At 46.6% G+C, this 21029-nt stretch overlaps 1 protein-coding gene across 3 annotated transcripts in view; it reads right to left on the bottom strand.

The window, feature by feature from the left end:
• Positions 1-21029, bottom strand: part of LOC106658436 (probable G-protein coupled receptor No18) — a 68615-nt gene that overhangs the window by 8879 nt on the left and 38707 nt on the right. For 2 of the 3 annotated variants that reach the window (XM_023458095.1, XM_014380409.2), the window contains 2 exons: positions 7353-7484; positions 903-1301 (listed from right to left, as the gene is read on the bottom strand). In XM_023458095.1, coding sequence (XP_023313863.1) covers positions 903-1082 — 180 coding nt within the window. In that variant the 5' untranslated portion in view covers positions 1083-1301; positions 7353-7484. The remainder of the gene's footprint in view (positions 1-902; positions 1302-7352; positions 7485-21029) is intronic. The other variant, XM_014380410.2, reaches the window with a different exon arrangement.

The following is a 21029-nucleotide window of genomic DNA, read 5'->3' as shown; positions in this document are numbered from 1 at the left end:
TTCTGGGCGCGTTCATTATTATCCGATTGCCATCCGCGGAACGTAGCGCCAACTTTTTAGCCACCGCCGGAAATAGCTATTTTGTACGCGAGACTTTGCTCGTCCTCCGAAATTCTTTATCCATCTCTCGGTTCGCTCGAGAGCTCGGCCGAATCAATCAAGACGATCGTGCACGCGTGCGAGGCCAAATTAATAATGAATCGATTAATTTGCCGTGCCGAGTGAAATCAGTTGAATATGCATGAATCTCTCTCTGGGAGCAAGTGCACCCAACGTAGTATACGTATATATTTGAAAATTCTATCGTCTATGTACAATACTCGTTGTATGTGTGTATACAGGCGGTTCATCGACTCCGAAGCGCTTAGAGAGAGAGCAGAGATGGTAACAGCAGCAGTGCACGCACGAAATCTCCAAGTAGCAACAATGCGGGCGGCCTCTCCCCCTTACACTATACTACTTTGGTACACTATACAACGCCATATATTATATAAGCTGCACTCGAGGGAGGACGAGAGAGAATAGCTCTGACGTATACGCGTCATCGAGAGTCGTCGTGATTTGTCTTGGCGCACTTTAACTGCGGAGCAGAGAACGGCAAAAGTTTTCCAATCGATGAGTGTTTGTTAAGTTAAATTGTTGACTCTCTATCTCTCTCTCTCTCTCTCTGGGAAGCTCGAGCTCGTAGATAAATATGTACATTTCATTGGGAGCGCCTCGTCCTCCGCATCACACTCGAAGCCGTCGTCGTCGCTATATACATATTGATCGCTGCATCGCACGTTGATTGGCAAATCTCCGATGAGAGAGAGAAACATTTTAATTAAAAATTCACGAGCGACGACGACAACGATTTCCGCACTCGCAATTGCCAATATACGAATACATATATAGATACTCACTATGGTAACGACGATGAGGAGCGAGAAGCAGGCGGCCAAAAACAGATCGGTCCAGTCGGGCAGGTAGTCGCCGCCGTCCTCGTCGTCCGTCGCGTTGTTCCGTTGTCGTTGCGTGAGATTGACTAGCAGCAGCGAGCCGAGATCGGTATCGTTCTCGCTTGCCCGCGTCAAGTTATCCATCACGCGCCTTGTCGCCTTCCATTCGGCCTACTTACCGCACCCCCGCCTCGCCAACCCCCATCGAGTATACCCAAAGATCGGCCCAACGTTCAATGGACCATGATTTTCTATTTGCCCAGTAGTCGAGGAGAGATTGGCCTTGGATCGCGTGGGCCCCCGCGCACTACGGCAGCGGCCTTTTCTTTCGCACTTGATTCATTTTCAGTCGCGCGCCGGTCTCTGCAAAACAGAAAACATAGACGTATGATAAACGCGTATATACAGCGCGAGATATATAAATTCGTTGAATCCGTCGCAGAAATAAAAAGGAAAACAAATTCAAACCCTCGTGTATATCTACGAGCTGCTATATAGGGAGAATTTGTAAGCCAAGCTCGGCTATGTTGTATTCGATCGTGCCGAATGGAATCGAACAAGCGCGAGGCTGTATCCGCTCGTCCGTCGATCTTCGAGCCCTGCGCCAATCCGATCAGCAGCAGCAGCAGCAGCAGCGAGGCTCGACGCGCTATACTGCATACTCACGGCAGCAACATCGACGTAGCGTATAGCCTTATACACGACTAGCTGCTTAGAGCTGAGCAGCAGCAACACGAGATCCCTTCGACATAGCCGTGCTAATACACGAGCGTATCGATGCATGTGCAGCTACTTCGGCTGATCTGCTCTCCTTGAGCCCGATACATTCGAGATGTCTCATTCCTATGTAATAACGTTGTATTAAAAATTCACTCGAGTTCGATCCTGTATTACATAGCTACGAATTAAATGACGTTATTCTTCTTTGTCGCAGGTGCATCGTATACAGCTCGCGAGTTAGATCCTCCTCTCTTCCTTTTTGTGCCCTGGCTCTCTCTGTTTTTTGAATAACGCTCCTGGCCCGTGCGATATTTATCATCTCTCTACTTTTTTTTTATACCGACGAGTAGAGCGCGGCGGGGGCGAAAAAAGCTTTTATGAAAATTAAAAGCTCCGGCTGCTGCTGCTGCTGCTGCCGGGGGTCTAAAAATAAGTGAAAGGCAAATAGAACGACCGAGGAGGCGCGCAACGGTAGTGGAGCGGAGGGCTACACGTCGAACTCGCGCGCGCGACAATTCCGAGAGAGGATGAGAATTGGAATCGAGCGAATATAATCTCTCCCCGCGACTACGACGACGACTTTGACTCGAGGAAGTCGGGGCGACGCTTTTTTTTTTTTACTACTTTCTTCTTTTTTTTACTCTTCATCGTCGATATGCTCGCACACAAATTTTGCGAGCAGAGCTCCAAAGTGAGAGCCGCAGGAGGAGGAGGACGACGACGACACTTTCTCGACTCTCGAGATACGCGTCATAAAAATGAAATTTACGACGCCAGCAGGTGGGGCATAAATATGCCGCCGCCGCGTTGAACGTTTCAATCAACTCTCGCTCTATATCATATAATATATATGCGTATTCGTCTTGGGCCGCAAGCTCGCGCTCTTACACGTATCTAATGCATCGTTCGTTCACCGGACGGTCACTTTGCCTCTATATACGCGTGTGTGTATCGCACGCGTCTGGCGCGCGGAATAACCTGGTTAAATGACGAATTAATTCTGCATCAAAGGTGCAGAGAGTGCGTTAGCTCGCTTTAAAGGGCCATTACTTTGCATTACTCCATGGAAACGAGGGCGCAATTTTATCGTTTAAATGATACACGCGCGCAGGCTCGCGACAAAAAAACAGAGAGTCACTCTCCGTATTGTTTCTCCTCTCGCGCGTACATCTATGACTCGTCTTTACGAGGATTTACATAGTATATATACATGATCCACATGGAATAATCGCGCGTACGTAACATTTTCTCGTACAATTTTTTCTCTCCGTTTCGCGCACAAAAGCGCGCGAGCGATATCCCCTAAATGCGTGTTTAATCAACTCGAGCTCTGGATCTTAAGAGTCAATATCGTATATGTGTACGCGCTTTAAAGCGTTCGAGCTATGATAAAAAAAAACAAGGGAGCGAATAGCACTAGTGAATATTTTACGGCTCGATGTACGATTTTCGCTAAAAACTTTTTCTATCCTCTCTCTTTCTCTTGCCTCGCGCGCAGACGATTGAAAAGCCTCTAAGTGGATGAAAACTTGCCGATGACTTTATTCCGTAACTAATTCCGTTTGTACTCTACCAGCTACACCTATATCTCGTACCTGTACGTTCTTGGCGCAGTTTCGAGAGCCCGAAGGAGGTAAGGGGTCTAAGTGTACTCTGCGCACGCCACCTCGACGTCCGTACATATACGTATCCCCGCACGTAGATAGGATACATGCCACTCGCGCCCGACCTTATATATATCGCCATTATCGACTTGGATCCAATTTTACGCGCCATACGGCTACGGAACGTAATTATACATATGTCACGAGTCGGGTCTATAATGAACGCGTACCTATATATGGCTTCAATCAAATTTCACACTCTCCTCTCGGTTAAATTAAATTCATTAGCAGCTCCAATAGCCCAGATGTATTTGCACTCGCGCGCGAGCCATAATGCGCAGCACTAGCCATTATCTATGTAGCTCTACCTATACGTACACCTACGTGGTCGTTTCTCTGACAAATCGAATGATCCAACAAATTATTTACTGTTGACGTAAAAAAGTTGTTGGTTTTTTTTTCGTATGAAGAGACGTTCAAAAAAAGGAAAATAGCAAAACCGAACTTCTCAAGTACCGAACCGAAGTCTATCTTATACTAGATCTTAGCCTTTTCTCTTGTGATTATCGAGAATTCGGGCACGCGCCATCTAGTGTTATCTTGAGTATTATTTGATGTTTTGTTCGATGAGGATGAGGTTTGAAAAAAATTTTTTTTCGTGACATTTTTTCCGAATTACGTGACTTTTTTTAAACATTGTTTTACGCGTATCTCGCTTGGAAATAATCGATTACTTCGCATTATACGATAATTCCAATTGTATTATTTGCACTGTATTCCTTTTTTGTAAGTTTTTACAATATCTAGTTTAAAAAGCTCGCTAGCACATTTTTTTCTTCAGCCGATCAAGATCGAGCTGGGGATTGTTGAAAATTCTAATAAAGTTCGAGGACACAAAGAAGCGGCGTTAAAAACAAGTTTTCCGTACCAGTGAAAACATTTTTTTGTTGGCCTTACGATTTTACAAAGAATCGGCCATATGTATACACCAAGGCTTTGGCACGTGGGAAAACAAGGGGCCGCTGCGAGGCGGACGCAGACACGTTTTTGAAAAAGTTGCGAAAGGGCCTCGATACTGTATAACGGCCGCGTGCGCCAGAGATAAAAGTTCGAGAGGCGCATTTAATGAGATCGAGGAAGGTAATTTACATGCCTCGCTTAGCATGTGAACGGGAGCTCATCAGCTCTTTCTCTCGCTCGCTCGGGCGCGCATATACGCTTTAACTGCTCTTGTTTTCGGGCGATCGCGTGCACTCACGCACGCAGAGAGAGAGAGAGAGAGAGAGAGAGAGAGAGAGAGAGAGAGAGAGAGAGAGGAAAAGTTTTGTGTGCAAACAAAACGACGCCCTCCTGCCCCACGTGCGAGCGAGGGCGATATCGCGCAGCAAAAAAAAAGAGAAAGAAAGAAAAAAGCGCCGAAAGCTCGACGCGCAGCGTATAAATGCCCACATTATATCGTAGCCTAAACGCGTACTGTATGTGTGTGTGTGTGTGCGTGTCGTCGACGAGCAATGCGAAACAAATTTAAAGTAGAGAAAATATGTAAGGTCCGTGTGTTGTGCAGTAGTTATACAATGCGTATTAGCTGTATACAGCTGTCGTGCGAGCGGCGCGGGCCCCCGTGCAGCCTCGATCGAAAAAGCTGCGAGGCACTCGTGCGAGCTATGCCAAAGTTTCCGCGTCGCAAGCTCCACAGTAGCTATATAGCTAGATCTAGCTCGAGTCGCGTATATATATAATAATGATCGTGTGGGGAGTCGAGCGCTCGCTCGGTCATAAATTCGGAATCTCATTTTAGCGCGTGGCCAGCTGTCCATGCGCTCGCGAGATGTATATCTATATGAACGGACAACGTGGGGGGGTTCCCCCGTAGCGCACTAAGCGCCACTTAATTATCTCGCCCGGCTTGCATTATTCATCGCCTTATCTTCTATAAAAATTGTATTATATAATCTGCTCTCTCTCTCTCTCTCCCTCTCATTCTCTCTCTTGGTGAAGATAACGCTCGAGTAGAGGCGGCGCTACATCGATGGAATTCAAATGACGGACGGACGAAGAAGAAAATTTGCGGAAAGCTCGCTCGCTCGTGAACTCGCGCTATGTAGAGAGCTATATATTTGTGTGTGTGCTCGCGCTGGCACGGGGGATGTTTAATGTATGAGCTAGTTATACGGCTCGATATCATATAGTGCCAAGATTCGATTTTCGATCGACTGCGTTCGCTCTCTCTCTCTCTCTTCGATATATTATATAATAAATTTTAACTCCTTTCTACGCGCGCCAAATGACACACGGGCGGTGATATCGTAATCGAGTTTCGGCTCGCCACTACGCAGCAGCGGCAACGATCAGCGGCTCCTCCCCGAAAAAAAAGCTCGGCTAATTGCGAGCTAGCAATAGGTACGTATAGGCCTTACGTAACGTCGCTCGCTCGGCGATCCACACGTGCGATTAGAGTTTGCGGCGTATTATATGCGTGTGTACACGCAATAATAACAATAATATTATATATCCCCCTGCCTATTCTCCTGTGCAATGCACGAATGCACGAATGCACGTGTGTGCGCCTGTGTGTGTGTGGGTATACTCCGCAGTATGCGTGCCTCTCTCTGCGTGTGACGTACATGCGTAATTACGTAATTTCTCATAACTAATAGGAGTTGCTCCAGTATACCCACTCTCTCTCTCGCTCGTATTAGAAACTATACTATGCGTGTATAAAGCAGCAACAGCACGTGCTGTATAGCCGTATATGTATATACATCACATGCGCGCACCCCGACTATATAGCAGGGAGAGAGAGGATATTACGGCCCGCCCGATAGGACTCGCGAGGCTTATATTCTAAGGAAGTTGCACACACACACACACACACACACATACACATTCGAGAGACTCGACTAATTTGCCTCGCCCCCCACCCATGCACAGAGAGAGAGACGACGCAGCTCTGCACCGCATCGATTTTTCGCGCCTTTTATAATTACGTTTTGCGCTCTTCGGCCTTGTAATTTACATAACATTGGCTTGTTTTGCCGCGGATAAACTTCGCCATTGCTCTCTTGTTAATTAATCGTTTAAATGCCTTTTCCTCGAAAGCCAGCTTCTCTCCCTGAAAAGACGGGGACGGGGATAATGAAACGTAGATCCGTCAGCGCGTGCTCGTCGCTTTTCGAAGCGCGTAAAGGAGACGATAAGCCTCTGCAGCTCGACGATCTATTCGTATACATAGATAGCAACTGCTGAAACTATTTCGCAGTCGAGTAATCAAAGCTCGAGTTGAAGCGCCCTTGAGATCGAGTCCAAGTTTTATTCGGCGGTTCGAGGGAAACAGAGACAGAGAGCCAAAATAAAAATAAAAAAAAACATCAAGAGTCTCTAGCTTTTTTGTTTTTGTTGCTCCGCTCTCGCTGATTGTCATTCCTGCGGCGTATACAGTCTAGTAGCAGCAGCAGCTACGTTTTATCGACACTGCACGCGCGCGCGCCCAGCCAAGAGTACGCAAACTTTCGATCTATCGGGGAGAATTTTAAAAAGTACTCGTCCACCCGCGCGATTCAGCACCGTGCCAGCGCTGACAGTTATTATTTCATCTTTTTTCCTTTGCTTTACGACTTTTCCCCAGTGCGTAAAAGAGGATTAGAGGTTTACTTCGTTCCGTACCGTAGTTCGCGCAGGGAGGAGCTGCGGAAGAAAAAGTAACATAGTAGTAGTAGTACGCGGCCCTTCGAGGACTTTATCGTTGGCTTTGTTCTCCGATGAAAATGTAATACGAGTAGTGTGCCGAAGGATATGCGCGTGGCAAAAACATCGTAAGACAAAAGTTGGATATTTACCGACTCGTGCGGAAACTGAATTGCCCCCGTTCGCGCGACAGATCGTTGTCTGACTAAAAACTCATCTGTATCACTCGGAGCCGTGCAATATCGATGAATCGCTATTTGTTGACTATACAGAGCCGAGTTGCAATGAGTGAAAAATTTCATTTAAAATACTTTTTTTTTTTACATTTCTTATTTACCGACGATGAATATGAAAAAGTCGTTGATACAAGTTTGAGATCAGACCGATATTGCGAACAATTTCGTACCTTTGTCAAAGTTAATTTTCAATAATTGAGCCGAGGAAAAAGCGGATTAGTTTAGACTGAAGTAATGTCATTCTCGGAATCAAATCCAATCCTCCATCAGATGGCATTTTCGGCAGTCACCGGCTGCGGATTCTAAAACATAAAGTGGATCAAAATTCAATTATTACATTTATTGGAATTTAACTTTTGAAAAATATGACAAAGGTTACTTGATGAAAATCTATACGATGCGGAAGTTTCATAAATTGCGTTGAAAATTGTTATCATTATTGGCCAGGCTTTGACGCTAGCTCAAAAACAAAGGAAAAATTTTAAAAATGTATGAAAATCCATAAGCTGTATAAATCTAAATAATAGAATTTTATACATAAAAAATTAATCAGTTGACACTTGATTTCTAGATTGAGCTTATTGGACTCTTTTCAAATCAGGACACGTAGGAAGATTGCGTCAATTGGTAGGCCGATGGGCTACCTGCAGCAGGTATACTCGTCGACTGTCGAGCCACGTGAAAGCCTAAGCGAGGCGCAAATCAAGGTATAATAGTGATTAATTGGGTTTTCAGCTTAATTTCGTGGCCGTGAGGTACTCCGCATCGTCTACTATCTCGTGCGCAGTGCAGTTATCTATACGTATATCGTTGGCGCGACGTCGTACACGAGACGACACGAGAGCCGCAGGGGAAAGCCTCGAGAGACTCGCAGCAGCAGCTGCAGCGACTCTCTCTCTCGAAGCTCCGTGTGTTTTGTTGCACGATCCGAGCTAATATGCACTTGCGCGCGACTTTACACGGGCAATTAGCGCCTCGGTATCGTCGCGCTATTTGCCTCTCGCAGAGGACCGCCTTTATCTTTGCGTGTTAATTATCGCGCGGTGCGAATCTCGGCGTACGGGACGAGGATTGAAAATAGTACATAGCTGGGGAACTTTTGTTGGGCAATCGACGGCGACGACGACGACGATGACACGTCTTTTTTTCGTCGAAAATAAGTCAAAACAAATCGGCGCGTTATATAGCACACGCGTGACTCCGATAGCTGTACAGCTGTGTATGGAGAGAGAGAGAGGAGCTGCTGCTATACTAGCGGTGTGCAACAAGAAAAAGAGAATATAGAGGGACGAGCTTGCGAGAGAGGGTGAGGGCGAAGCGAGGAGTATTAAGGGGACGATTGGAGCGAGAGCAGAGAGAGAGAGAGAGCGTTAAACGGCCAGACTCGAGCTGCAATCGCCCGACACCTGCACGAGCTTGTTCTATACTGCCACTATACTAGTACTACCTACTACCCTACACACTATACGAGCTAGCTCGAGCTGCGCTGCTACTATATAACACAGCGGCTATTATCTCTCTTCCTCTCTTTTCCGCTATTTTTCCCGCTCTCCTTCCTTTTTTTTTCGTTGCTTTTCTTTCTCGGCTCGCGGAGCACAGCACCCCTCCCCGCCATCGATCGATTTCGTCTATGGCTTTTATGCGTGACTCCGCGCGAATCGAAGATGAATTTTGCCTAACCCGAGCTTGCAGCGCTGCCTGTAACAAAGTGGCCTTGCGTGTTTTTTTTTATTACGCCCCCCCTCGAGCGATCCAAAGCGTTTTTGCTCGTATTATAGGACGTTATACGCTTGTGCGGAAGGCGCGTTAATGAAATATATATATCGAAGACGAGCTGCGAAACGCGTATAACTCGACAGCGTTGCTTACGCGCGAGCAAAAAGCTCCAACGTACTAGTACGTGCGGAACGTAGAGCAGCCACAGCAGCAGTGGCTCAGCCAAACTCCTTTAACGAGGCACCGTTTTCGGAAGTATTTTCGGGGCTTTTAAATGCAGCCACGCTCCGCAGGAAGAGGGGGAGCCACTGCGCGACGAGAGAATGTAAATTTTGTCGAGAGGAGAGCTTTTTTGCCTTGGGTGTTTGCCATCGGTGCTGCTGTTGTCGCCGTAAACCGTGGCGGCGGTTACGTACGTGCGGTTTTTTTTAAAGTCCAAGTGTACCGCAGGCAATTTATATATTACAACATACATCTGCGATGCCGAGCTTAAAGTGAAACATGACGCGCGCGATGTTAATTGCGAAGCTACGTAAAGCTCGCAGTTTGTACGGTTTTATCGCGGCGCGCGTACACGCGCTGCTACGAGAGATATAGTAAGCTTGATTCGGGCCGAGCCGCGGGCTGAAAAATAATCAGTCGAGGCGCGACGAGTCGGAAAAAGCTGCTACCTAAATAAAAGAAAAAAGAAGAAGAAGAAGATATGTTCCACGCGGCTATGCTGCGATGCGGTAGGTAGGTAGGTAGGTAGCTACGCTACGTACGTGTGTGTACGGCACAGGAGCGCCTGTCGCGTGCGAGGATCGCACATACGGGCAATTAGGCACCTGGCGAGGATACATCACGTGCGTCGCGCAAGCTCGTCTCTCTCTCTCTATGTGTGTGTGTGTGTGTGTTGTTAGTGTGTAGCACACACGTACATGCCTCACACAAACGAAATTCAATTAATCATCGGTACACGCGCGCGCGAGCTAGCGAGCGAGCGGCTCTGCGCGATATTTGACGTGAAAGTTATACGAGATCACGAGCGGCTTGCAAGCTCGAAAACCCACCCGCCTCTCCTCCTGACTCTCTGCCTCTCTCTCTGCCTCTCTCTCTGTGTCTGCTGTGTGTATGTCTGCTCTCGCGCGTATGTGTACGCGAGCGAGTATAAATCAAAGTTTGCGGGAACGCAGCCAGCTCGCTATCGCGTACTCTCCAGCTTTTATTATGTACACATCGACGTGACTCTGTACTTTTTTCATCTTTTTCTTTCTTTTTTTTTACTTTTTACGTAATTTTCTCCCAACGATAAGTTTGTCTATCTTTCTTTTCCCCCCTTTTTTTTGCACGAAGCCAGCTGTTAACGCATCCGTTTTTTCGAAGGTCGACGATTTTATTTTTTATTTTTTTTCATTCGATCCAATAAAATGCGAAAGCGAGCGCGCTGCAAAAAAAAGCTCGATTTGCGGCTTTATATACAAGCAAAACGAATCAAGGTCGAAGTATACATAAGAACAAGAGCTCTTAATGCCAGCGAAAATTCCTCCGAGTAACTTTATATCAAACTACTTTCGTGATTGATACTCGAAACTTTTTACGACAATCGAACGCGCGAGCGAGCGAGCGACGACTGCCGAGCTCAAGCGCGAACAAAGAACATTTCTGTAATTTCGTTTTAATTATTACTCTTCCGAAACTTTCCAAGCATAATAATCCAAGAGAGAGAGAGGGAGAGCGAGAAGGGGGGAGGAGAAAGAAGAGCACCGAGGTGAATGAAAAAATGCTATCAAACTAATAATGCTTCTTCGGCTTAATTAGCTTGACGAACAAAAAACGAAGAAGAAATCTAGGAAAGAGAGAGGGGCAGAAGCTCGAATCCCAAGTCCGAGACCTCTTTAATGTAACAACGAGTAGGCACGCATAGGCCATGCCACGGATGCTATACACCGGGGCAAACTTTTTTATTTATGTTTCAAAACTACTACTACTACTATTACTACTAGGACAAAAGTTGAAAGTCCTTTTGTCATTTCCAACGCGTGCAGAAGGTCTCGCGGTAATTATATTACGGCTGCGCGCTTCAGCTCGCTTGTCTTCCTAATGAGTCGTTGTACACATTTTTCAATTGTCCAAAAAATTACCTACGAAATAATTTTTCATTCTAATTGAGACTTGTTGCTCGCCTCGCGATCGTTATTTTGAACCACGACTCTGATTCTTTACCAATCGGTGTACGAGTCGTCGAGGTAAGCTTTTCTTTCTTCTTTGCGTGCGCACTCGATGCGATCGAAGCTATCCTGATATAAAAAATAACGTTTCGAAAAGAAAACTTTGAATATCGAGAATCGATTGTATATCGTAAGCTTGCAGCTAAAAGCTGAAAAAATGCTAATAACTGCGTTGTTGAAATGGAGATTACAAAAAAAAGAAGAAGAAGAAGAAGAAGAAGTTACGAGCATCGATTTATTCAGAGAAAATTTCATGCTCCGATGTAATACAAACGCTCGTGCGACGAAACGGCCTTTTGAAACTCAATCGAAACTCATTTCATAACTCGGGCCGAGCGCGCGCGCGCACATGTGCAATAGACCACCGCGCGCGCTGTACCACTACCGTACGATAACTTTTGTCCGGCGCAAAAAACCCATACTAATCGTAAAAAATGCATGTATATATGTTTACACAAAACACTCGGCTCTGTGGCGGCGGCGGCGCGCGGCAGAGGGGAAAGAAAATGAAAATAAATTTTACTAAAAGCTTAAAAAATTTACGAGCTTCCATTCCCTCTCTCGAACTGCGGTGTGTGTAGACCAAAGCGCGTACACATGGCTTTGCGGCCAGCAAAACGGGCTATAATGAAAACTTTTGTAATTCTCGCTGCGAATAAAAAAGGTGCGCGACGATCCCAAACATCTTTATTATTAACGCGGGATACGGAACGTTCGACGATGTAGCGAGTTCGATTTCGTTCCGCGGGAAGAGCAACGGCAGCGGCAAAAGAAGTAAAGAGAAAAACGGAAAGAAATTATGTCGATGGCGGTATGTTGAAAGTATAAAGTTGTTAGCCATAATTAAAGTCGAGGATCTATTGTGATGGGGCGTACAATTGACGACTCGTCATTTTCGACACGCGTAATAATAGGTATACGGGTTTATACGGAAGGAGCTGCGAATAATTCACTTCTTTTCCTCTTTCGCGCGCTCGCGGCTCTTATTTTCAGGAAAGAAATAACTCGTCGAGCTTAACTAATCATTCCTCTTTTACCGATGCCAGATGAGAACAGTCATCGTCGCAGTCCATACATGGCAGCTGCACAGAAAGGGGTGAGAGACATCAAAGCGACGTCGCACCTCGCGACAAAAAGAGTCGAAAGCTCTCTTGGCATATTTCCGTCGGGAGGGAGAGATTTTCTTTCTTTTTTTTTTTTTTTTGTTTTTTGGCGAAGAGCTAAAAAGCGAGACAGAGGCTGTACTTACACGCCGCTCGTGAAAATCGACAAGTCGAGTGTCTCTTTGTGTGCTGCGCTGCTGTGCTCGACTGCCGCGACGGAGATAGCTGCTGCTGCCGTTGCGCGCGCGATGGGCTATCAACTAGCTCGTGGGCTGGCGCGATGACGACTTTGCACGCGAGCTTTGTCGCCCGGAAACGTATCTATACTAAATATAAAGCAGTAGTAGCTCGAGCGACTTTTCCGGACACCGCACCGCCAGCGCCGCGGCGAAATTTATATTTTATTTTTATGCTTTTCGATGCAGGAAGTCGCCGTTGCAGAGCAACGGACCTCGGCGGCAGGTTACTCGGCCTACATATTCCTCGATCGAGCGCGGGGAGCATTATTAAATAGGACTTCTCTAGACGAGTACGGTGTGTATAGGCGAGCCTCTGGGAGCTTGAATGCTACCCGCGAGCCTATCAGGAAAATGAGCTTTTTTGAAAGCATAAATTATCCGGATCGATTGCTCCTTCATCGGCCGTGTATCATCGAATATGAAAAAAGCCTGCGCGCCGCGTACAACGTATATATGCTGTACTTGGACAAAACGTGTATACGAGCGCGAGTTGCGAACTGCGCGCGAGAGAGAGAGAGGGGCCGACGAGTCGCTTTTAAAAAGCGTCAATACAGATCCGGAGCTTTTTTGCTCCCTCTCTCTCTCTCGCCTTTACAATTGCGAGATGAATGTACAAAGCGGAGAATTGTGTATAGCGAGGCAAGAGCAGAGAAAAAAAAAAGGAAAAAAATAGATGAGGAACGCGTTCACGTATTGATGCAGCGCGAGCTGAGAGAGAGAGATCGACACGGCAGCAGCTCAGCCAAATGGAATACGCCGAGGCGAGCGCGAACGAGTCTTAGCTAACGCTAATTGCCGAGCGAAACATCATCGCCTACGAGCTCGGCTTTTTTGCCCACGGGCGTATTAATTCCGAACGGGAGATGAATTCGGTGCGCGTCTCTTTGGACTTTGGAATTCGATGCTAGCTCTGCCGAGTCGAGTTATGCATGTACGCGCGGGTGGCATTAGGTAAGCTCGCGGGGGAGGGGACTACATACGTGTATGCCAAAGCCGCGCTTACGGCGCTCCAGAGAGAGAGAGAGAGAGAGAGAGACTAGTAGTAGTAGTAGTAGTCGCGCAACGAGCGTGTGTAGTAGCGACGGAGCGGCAATCAATGCAGATCCGATGCACGGCTCGACGATAAATTCTCTCTCTCTCTCTCGGATACGGCCTGGCTCTAGGCTGCCACATAGCTACAGCTGCACTACAGCTCCGCACAGCTATAGGCGCGAGGCTTTGCCACCTATCGTATTTTAAAGCCAGTGCCGCCGTGGGTGAGGTAGGGTATACTATAGCTTCGAGCTGCCGAGCACGCGTGCAGCAGCAGCAGCAGAGTATCGAGAAATGACTCGGCGTCGGCGCCGTGTACGTATAAGCGCGTGCTGCGCGGGAGCCGCTGGATTTAACCCCGCAGTCGTATATATTCAGCGAGTTGCAGCTGAGAATTCAGCCGAGTACAAATCATGCGGGAATTAATGCAAACCCTATCTCTCTCCCTCTCTCTCTCTCTCCTCGCAGGTTCGTCCTCTCTGACTCCTTCTGCATAGCTGCTTTTTTAAGATTATCCGCGGGGAAAAATAAAAAAAATGTCCTCGCCGGGGTGGTCTCTCCGTGGCAGCAGCAGCAGCAGCAGCTCGAGCCGCGGCCTTAAAATCAACATAATTACGCTCGACGAGCTCGCAGCGGCAGTAACCCAGCTCTCGTTGTAGCTAAATTAAACAAACCCTCTGCCGCTTTTTAGCGCAATAATATTCTAAAGCCTTCCTTCCAGCCCGAGCTAACTCTCTCTCGCTCTCCCCGTAGCATTTCTATAAATTTAAAATCACGTGAACTCGAGGCTCTGCACATACACGTATATACGCAGACATACACATGCAGACCCGTAATATAAAGTAGCGGTAGGAAAGGCCGGAAATTCACCTGGTGCATGCCGCGCGCCAGGCCTCGGGGCTCTTTAATAAGAACGTTTTCGTGGCCCATAAAAACACAAACGTGCTGCTGCAGCTAGCTCCGTGCATGCGCCCCTCCCTCCCGAGCCAATGAATAAGGCATGCCAGGCCAAGCTAACTTTTCTCTTTTCTTGGCTTCTTGGCTTCTTGACTTCTTGGCTTCTTCTTCCTGCTGCTGCTGCTGTTGCTGCTCGACTGGAGTAGGTCTACCCTCGATGCTCCGACGGACCGATTTTATGACTCTATATAGCTCAGCCGTGTCTGCCTGCCTGCCTGCCTGCGTGCTTGACGATGTACATATATTTCAAGAGAGAGATCAAGATGGGAACGAGCGAAAAAAATTACCTTGATGCTCGACGAGCTTTTCCTTTTTCTTATATACTACGACGACGACGACAGTACCATGATGACGACGACTACGGACATTAACGTAAATCTTGTACGACTGTTTGTACGCGAGGCTTTATGAGCTGTGTGATTTGTCACGCGACCATTAATTATTTTTCGCTCTTTTCCGCGCGAGCTGGAGCTCAGCTGCTCCCATGACGACGACGACGCCGAATGTGTGCCCGCAAGTCGGGAGTCGAGCTGAGATTTTCGAGTGTTTCGAGCTCTCTTTTTCTCGATTCGATCGCGTTTCATGTAATTTGTTTCGTTTCTTCGAAACTTCTAGCCAATGATATCCGATACTCGCCGTGAAGCGATTTACAGCCAAGTGTACACGTCGAAACTTTGGAAAATTGATTTTTTTTCTCTCTCTTTCTTTTTTTTTTTTTGCTGTATTTTTCCTTTTCGTTCGCAGCCCAACGCACAAAGTTCCTTGTTGCACAATGGCTGGCGCGGAGGAAACAAATTTTCATGCCACTTTTTTACTCTCTCTCTGCTCTGCTGTGCTCCGCTCTCGATACATGACACGCGCATAGAAGGTGGGCGCGCGGGCGCGAGCTTAAGGAAAAATGGCTCGAGATTCGTTGTCTGGTAGGGGAGAAAAAGTTTAGCAAGTTTTGCCGCACACACGCCAGTTTGACTCGCGCGAATGGATTTCAATATCGCTCGGCGCGCGTATACGCGTGAAAATTCTCCTCCACCACCTCCCCTCGCTGTATATTTTCTGCGCCTCTTATTTTATTCCCGCGAAATCGGCATATGAGAAAGTTGGGATTTATCGATGATGCTTTATGAAATATACGAAGACCGAGTGCATAAGCTCTGACGTACGTTGGCCTTCGACGCGGGGTGAAAAAAGCAGCAGCAGCGCAAATACATCGCAACTTTTTATATACGTGTATAGTATACGAGAACGCAGTGCATCGTCGGCTAAAAGGGCCGAGATAGATACGATTAGTCACGGAATCGCCAAGAACCGGGCAAAAGAAAGTGAGTAGGAGAAAGAGAGCAAGAGGGCAGAAAATACGTAGGTATGCTGCACCCTGGGCGTTGATTGAATCGCGCCTCAGCCACGGTCTGCGCTCTGTACTGTAATATATCATACGTACGTGTGCAGCGAGTATGCAGCGCACGATTGTGTGTTTAAGAGGCCTCATTAGAGAACGCGAGTCGAGCTCGAGAAAGAAAGCGAGAATATAATACAAGAATACGACGAGCAGCGACGAGAGAGAGAAAACAGAGAAGAATTAGAGTGCGCGAAAGTTTGAGGTTTTCATCGTGGCCTCGGTAATAGCAGCCCCGCACATTCCTGTCCCAGAGACATTGATACTCGGTGCAAAAATATAATGATACAGGGAGCAAGATTAATTAGTTTTGAGGTAGCACGACGCTTATAGCGCAACTCGGCTGTATGGCAATGGATTGTTAATTTTAAATCGTCCTGCGCTGCTGCTGCTGCTGCTGCTGTGCTAATGCTGATGCTGATGCTACTGCTTTAGTCGCGAAATCTTGACTCGCTAAAGTGTAATTATAGCGACAGAGGACAATTAGAAGCTCGTAGAGACACGAGTGTAGCGTCGTCGGCGGTGCTTGGTCAAATACCTACCCCCGCGTGTACCCACTCGACTGGAAGTTTCGCGCATTCGTCATCGCGTTTTCGAGTGTGTGCAGTATATACATATATACGACGCGCTGCTTCTCAGCTCGCAGTGCAGCAGCACGACTCGGTGGAAGCACGAATTTCCACTACGGTCTGTTGACGCGATACTAGGCAAAAATTAACGCGCGAAATGCAAACGACGGAATTGTGTATATATTGTGATGGCCGCGTTGTGTAGCTGGCGTCTAAGCTCCGTCAAGACTCGTCGGTCTATATAAGCCACCTATCAAGCTGCGACGAGAGCTACGTGTACACGGGCGGCAAAATTAATCCTCTCTCTCGTCTCGCCTTCCCTCGGCCTCTGATCTGCAGCAGCAGCGCATAGAGCGGGGGGCTCTTTGCACCGTACACAGTGTATCGCAAACATATACAAGCCAATTTATCAAACTTCGGCTCTTATACCGATAAAATGTTTTCTTCCTTCTCCGCACGGATTTCGGATTCGCGCGTACGTGTGTGCGCGTCTATAGATATTCTTCTCTGCTCTGCCTCTGTAGCGCCCTGTGTATACGTATGCATGTACACAGAGCTCTGGAAAATGAAAATTTATGCTTCGACGATTTCGCTCGCAAACTCCTCGAGCGGATGAATTATAACAGGAGAGGGGCTAAACAAGTAAGCAGTGCATTAAATTATGTTTTACCATTTCGCGCGTCTATCGGCCGCCGCCGCCGCCGACTTCACAGCGCCCGAAAGAAAACATTCTCCAAACTGGATTAATTAGCTCAAGTACTTTTGTGTGTTGCGCAAACTTGAGGTATTTTCAATATCATTAACATAACTCTTAGAGAGAATTACGCCCGGACGAGCTGAGCCACATACACGCGTACACAGGCCAAGTTTTTCAATCGCAAACGGATACGTTGAACAAATAAACTTTTGCTTCAAGTACATAATAAGATTTGTCCGAATAACTTGACTCTTTTCTCCCACCCTCCCTCTATACTGAGAAAAAAAGCTCCATGTAAATCAATGCCGCATTACATCATTTGAATGTAACAAGACTCCGATGCTGCGCTCGTGTATATATGCTTACACCCACGCATACGTGTAACACGTACTTATGTGTGTATGTGTGTAAAAAAAAATCGATACAGAGTGCACGTACGGAGCAAATGCGATCTTCTTTTGATTCAAAGCTCTACCGGAAGGACTCGTGTGTAATGTACGTTGCCTTCTTCTTCTTCTTTTTATACCTCCTTTCTCTTCGCCTTCTTTTTACATGCATGAAACTCATATTTTTCCTGCGTGTATTTTCTTTTTAGTGGTTACGGGATTTGCGAGTACCCGATTTTTTCGAGTTTTACTCGACTCGTCGAGTTGGAGTCGAGTCAGGAAAATTTGAGTATCTTAATAGATAAAAATTTTGAAGATAAAAATATAGAAAAAAGAAAAAAATTTGATAACCATGTCCTCAGGAAGTCCTATACTATTTGTATGTACTCTTAGAAGTGAATTACCACTTGTGGGAGCGACTTTCTCGAGATGCGCCACCTGGCGGTCGGTCTTGAAGCTCGTCGTGGAAAAAAATGAAGGCGAAAAAGTAACAAGTTTGAGTTTATTGATTCGACTGCGTTCTTTATTGAATTTTATAAGATTTTAGGTCTTGCTCTCGAGAATTTGTTTCCATGTAGTCTTATTTACAGTGCCATAAAAATTCCATTCTAAACAAAAATATGAACCCCCCTAAAAGATACGATAAGATCACGAATAAAAATGTATATCGGAATAAAAATGTATATGTTGAGGTAGAATCATTTGAATGGAAGTGAAAAAGAGTAACATTATAGGCAAGGCAAAGGGCACTACGACTTAGATATCATTAAGGAGACTCGCGCAGTTTTAATTTCAAGTTAAAAAACTTCTGACCAGCGAGGAGTGTAATTACATATGTTTAAAGCCACGATGAATTTTTTCTCCGCATCCAAAAGACGACTTCAAAGAAGCCGAGTTATGAATGTGAAATTTTTCGAAAATTCTTCATAAAAATACTTTTGAAATTAGGTGCTCTAAGCAATTTCGAGCGCGCGCGATAAATTTATTTATGAAACGAGTTAATTCAGAAAGAATCGTTACTGGAAAAAATTCAAATAAGCACGTCGCCGAGTCTTTTTTTACTTCTTGGGTCTATTTCATATAATAACAACACCCGACCATAATTTCTGGAAATTCCTTGCCGAGCTGCGGGCGCGCACACACACACACACACACACACACGCGAACACACATACATTACGCTACGAGGTAGAGTATATAGCGTGTGCATTGTTGCGGCGGCAAAAAATGGACTAGGTTATTCGCGACGGAAGTCTTATACGTCGGTGATGTATACGATACAAGATAAAGGCCTCGTCCTTGGCTTGGCGGGGAGGGAAAATATATGGCGTATTAACGCGGCGCATAGCCTTTAATCTTACAAATATTTACTGTCGTTGAATAAATAAAAAAAAAGTACAAACTCGACTGGCGTCGCGCGCATTTGTTATTTTTTACGAGAGCTAGAGAAAAAAAAGGAAGAAACGACGAAAGAGTCGGTTGTCGCGAGGAAAAAGTAGTATAGAGCTGCATATAGGACAATCAGAAGCGCGAATCGGCAATTTTCGTCGGCTCTCGCCCCAACGTGTTCATGAGAGCTACAGACTCTCGGTTCATTCGCCAGTTACATTCTGGACGTTGCGGATCGCTGCATGTAAATTTTTGTGCGAATGAAAGCGAGCTTGCGAGCTATTGTGATAAATGAGAGCTCTCTCTCTCTCGGATACTTTGGCGGACAAAACGATGATACAGCCGCAGCCGCGAAACAAGCTCTTGTTTGACGGCCGGAACAAAAAACAGCACTACGGCCGTGAATCGAGAAAGAAGCCGAGCAAATCGATGCGTGGGGGGAGAAAAGGGCTAATTTTCGGAGCAATGATAAATCGTGGCATAGGTGTGTATCGACGCTACGAAAATGCTCTGGGCTCCGCGCGCAGCTCGTCCCCCGTACGGTCCATTATTATTGGCTCTCTTGGCGAGCTCGCAGCAGCGGCAGCAGTAGTGATTTATTTAGCAATAATAATTATTCAAGCTTGGCTCGCTGCGTTCGAGCGTTGAAAATAGCCGATTAATCACTTGGGCTATATTCACTTATTCGCGTACATCATATGCAGCGGTAGCTAGCTAGCTAGCTAGCTGGTAGTAGTGGTATATAGAGCTTATAGCTGCGCGCAAGTATGAAAAAAAATTCCTCGCGTAGCTCACGACTCGCTGTACGCAGAGAGCCGGAGAAAAGCTCGCAGCCTGTGGTGGTACTGGCCGACCAAGAGCAGAGAGAGAGAGAGCCTTGCCTGTTGGCAAGACGACTCGAGATTCCTCTTGTTTTTCTTTTTTTTTTTAGCTTGCAGCGCTCTCTTGGTATATAGCAGCTCGCGAGAGAGAGAGAGTAACGCGACTGATTTAAATGCTGCATGCACTACAGCAGCAGCAGCCACCGAGCTCGAGCTCGCTATAAGCTCGGTACTAGGTATACTAGCTGCTGCTGTTGCTCGCGCGCGAGAGGGGAAAGTTTGCGCGCGTGAAACATTCTTCGCGTGCCCCAACGCGTGTTTTATATACAGTCGGGTAGCTAAGGAACAGACAAGCAGATGGTTTTCTTTTCTTGTTATGCCGAAGAAAAGTTTCTCTCTCTCTCTCTTGCACTGTTCTCTGTGTATACATGGTATATATGCTTGTGGTTTCTGCAGCAGCGCACACACAACGCGCTATATACAGAGTATACATACGGCACGCGTTATATATATAATACCAGCGCTATAATGCCCTACTCGTGGAAATAATGCGATTCGAGTGTAAATTTCGCGCGCGACTGGGGCTATTCTTTTGCATCCTAGTCGGCGGCGATGCAGCGCATCGGAATACGTAATGAACGCCTTGCCTTGTTTTCTCTCTCTCTCTCTCTCTCTCTCTCTCTCTCTCTCTCTCTCTCCCTTCACTCGTCATTCGTCGCGCCGCCGCCGACGGCTTGTTTCGGATTATTTCCCCTGGCGATAATAGCCAAGCCTCCAAGTGATTTTTCTCTCTCTCTTTCGAAAGCGAACTACTACTACTACTCGGTGCACGCGAGAGACGAACTAGGTCGCTCGATTCTTCCCCAAAAATTTTCCCTCGCAAACTAAGAGAGAGAGAGAGAGAAGCGTCGTCGTTATTCCAGATGGGCTGCATAGAATCAGCATTTTTCAAAAGATTATGCAAAACGCGAATATATCGTGAGTCACGTGACGCCGCCGCCGCTGCTGCTGCCGAGGAAGCGTGAAAATTTTCCAACCAGCCCTTACGTACAACGCGGATAGGTATAAGTCTGTCTGTGCAGCTCACCGCCGAGTTAGTGGCGGTATAAGTTCTCGCGCGGATATAAGCCGCTGACGGAATGATCGCGCATAGCTATATACGTATATAGTAGCGGAGCCCGCGACGAGTTCGACTTCTCGTACGTTTCGATCGGCCAAAAAAAAAGTCGAGCTGGCTGCTTCTGCCTAAATGCCTGACGCACCACCACGCGCGTATTATCTATCGAAACCGTCGACTATTCGTCATATCAGGCGCAGAGCAGCAGCGGCAGCGGC

The sequence above is a fragment of the Trichogramma pretiosum genome, unplaced genomic scaffold (assembly GCF_000599845.2).
Source record: "Trichogramma pretiosum strain Unisexual culture from Peru unplaced genomic scaffold, Tpre_2.0 scaffold70, whole genome shotgun sequence".
Taxonomy (NCBI): domain Eukaryota; kingdom Metazoa; phylum Arthropoda; class Insecta; order Hymenoptera; family Trichogrammatidae; genus Trichogramma; species Trichogramma pretiosum.
The sequence above is the reverse complement of the archived record's forward strand: the minus strand, read 5'-3'. Positions and strand labels throughout refer to the sequence as shown.